This window comes from Phytophthora parasitica (assembly GCF_000247585.1).
Source record: "Phytophthora parasitica INRA-310 unplaced genomic scaffold supercont2.29, whole genome shotgun sequence".
In the NCBI taxonomy this organism is placed as follows: Eukaryota; Oomycota; class Peronosporomycetes; order Peronosporales; family Peronosporaceae; genus Phytophthora; species Phytophthora nicotianae.
The window spans coordinates 711,759-713,214 of record NW_008649015.1 but is presented as its reverse complement, the minus strand read 5'-3'; the positions used below and the strand labels follow the sequence as shown (position 1 = coordinate 713,214).

General features: G+C 55.4%; 1 protein-coding gene across 1 annotated transcript in view; it reads right to left on the bottom strand.

The window, feature by feature from the left end:
- Positions 1 to 111: 111 nt before the first annotated feature.
- Positions 112 to 1,456, bottom strand: part of PPTG_23083 (hypothetical protein) — a gene marked incomplete at both ends in the record, with an annotated part of 5,213 nt that continues 3,868 nt past the window's right edge. The window contains 2 exons of the mRNA XM_008908330.1: positions 112 to 123; positions 186 to 1,297. Of these exons, the coding sequence (XP_008906578.1) occupies positions 112 to 123; positions 186 to 1,297 (1,124 nt within the window). The remainder of the gene's footprint in view (positions 124 to 185; positions 1,298 to 1,456) is intronic.

Genomic DNA, 1,456 nt, shown 5'->3' with positions numbered 1-1,456 from the left:
CCGGATAATACGGATAGCGACCCACCAGAGGTTCCATTACCAGCAGCCACAATAATCGATGATCCTGAGAGTCGACCAGACGACCCACCCACAACAGAAACACTTCCAGGACTACCAGTTGCGCTATAGCCGGATTTCAGCACGAGATCTCCAGTAACTCCATCACTTGCGTCGCCGGTTCCTACAAGCGTCGAACCACTTGACCCGCTGCCAATACTACCGGAGACAACCGATACAGATCCTGACACCATCCCGCTCGACGTATCAGCACTTGCAATAGCAACACTACCGCTCCTTCCACTTCTAAATTCAGTACCACCAGAAGTCAACGTCAGGCCGCCGCCCATAGCATAGTGACTGCTCCCTCCAGCGACGGTTACATTTCCGGCATCTTTGGCGCTCCGACCAGTTTGGAGTCCAATACTGCCGCTATTGCCATCCACCGAAGAGCCCGTACTCAACAGTATTACACCGCTGTTTTGACTAGACGCACCGGTCGTTGATCTAATCGCACCAGAGGCCCGACCAGACCGCGTATGCAGTTCTACTCTGCCAGAGGTCTGATTGTTACTCCATCCGCCAGATATGAGTGTGCCTCCTCCGTCCGAAGTAGAGCTACCACCAGCAGAAACGTTCACGTTTCCACCAGCTTGCAATCCGCTAAATCCCGCAGTCAGCGTCAAATTGCCACCACTTACACCACCCCTACCCCCCGCAATGCTCATCGTACCGGCTATCGCACTTGAATCTCCAGTCGCCACCAACACCGTGCCCGATGCAGCCCCAGAGCTTGCTGCAGACGAAACCGCAGCCGAGCTCAAGTTCACCTTTCCCGAGTCGCCTGTAATGGACGTCCCTGACACGATACTCACTGTCCCGCCAATACCCTTCGAGCTATCACCGGCATCGACGAGCACGCTACCTCCACTTCCGGTCTGTGAAAAACCTCCCGTGATGGACGTCAACCCCACGTTCGTCTCAGCGTCTCCGGTTGTCAGCGTCACGTTACCGCTTCCACGAGTTTTAGTGCCAGAGTTCGATGATGATGAGATTGAAACATTGCCCGAGGGACCGCCTGCTGAAGCACCAGATAGTACGTCCACTGAGCCGCCTGGTCTAGATCCTGACGCCCCGGCGGAAAGCATTACATGCCCGCCACTTCCTGCAGCACTGGATCCTGCGCCAATCACCACGCTGCCGCTGTTGCCGCTAGCGGAGTCACCAGATACAAGCTCAACCCAACCGGTGGAACCTAAATTGGTGTTTCCAGTGGCCATGATCAAATCGCCAGAGTCTCCTGCCGAGTCAGCATTTAGGGTAGCCATACTTACACTGCCGCTATTACCATTAAAACTCCCACCAGACGAAATAGCAATTGACCCGCCGACGCTTGCTTTACCGGTAGTTGTTCCTCCCTCCAGTGAGATGCTGCCGCCGTGGTCAGCGCCGTCACCAA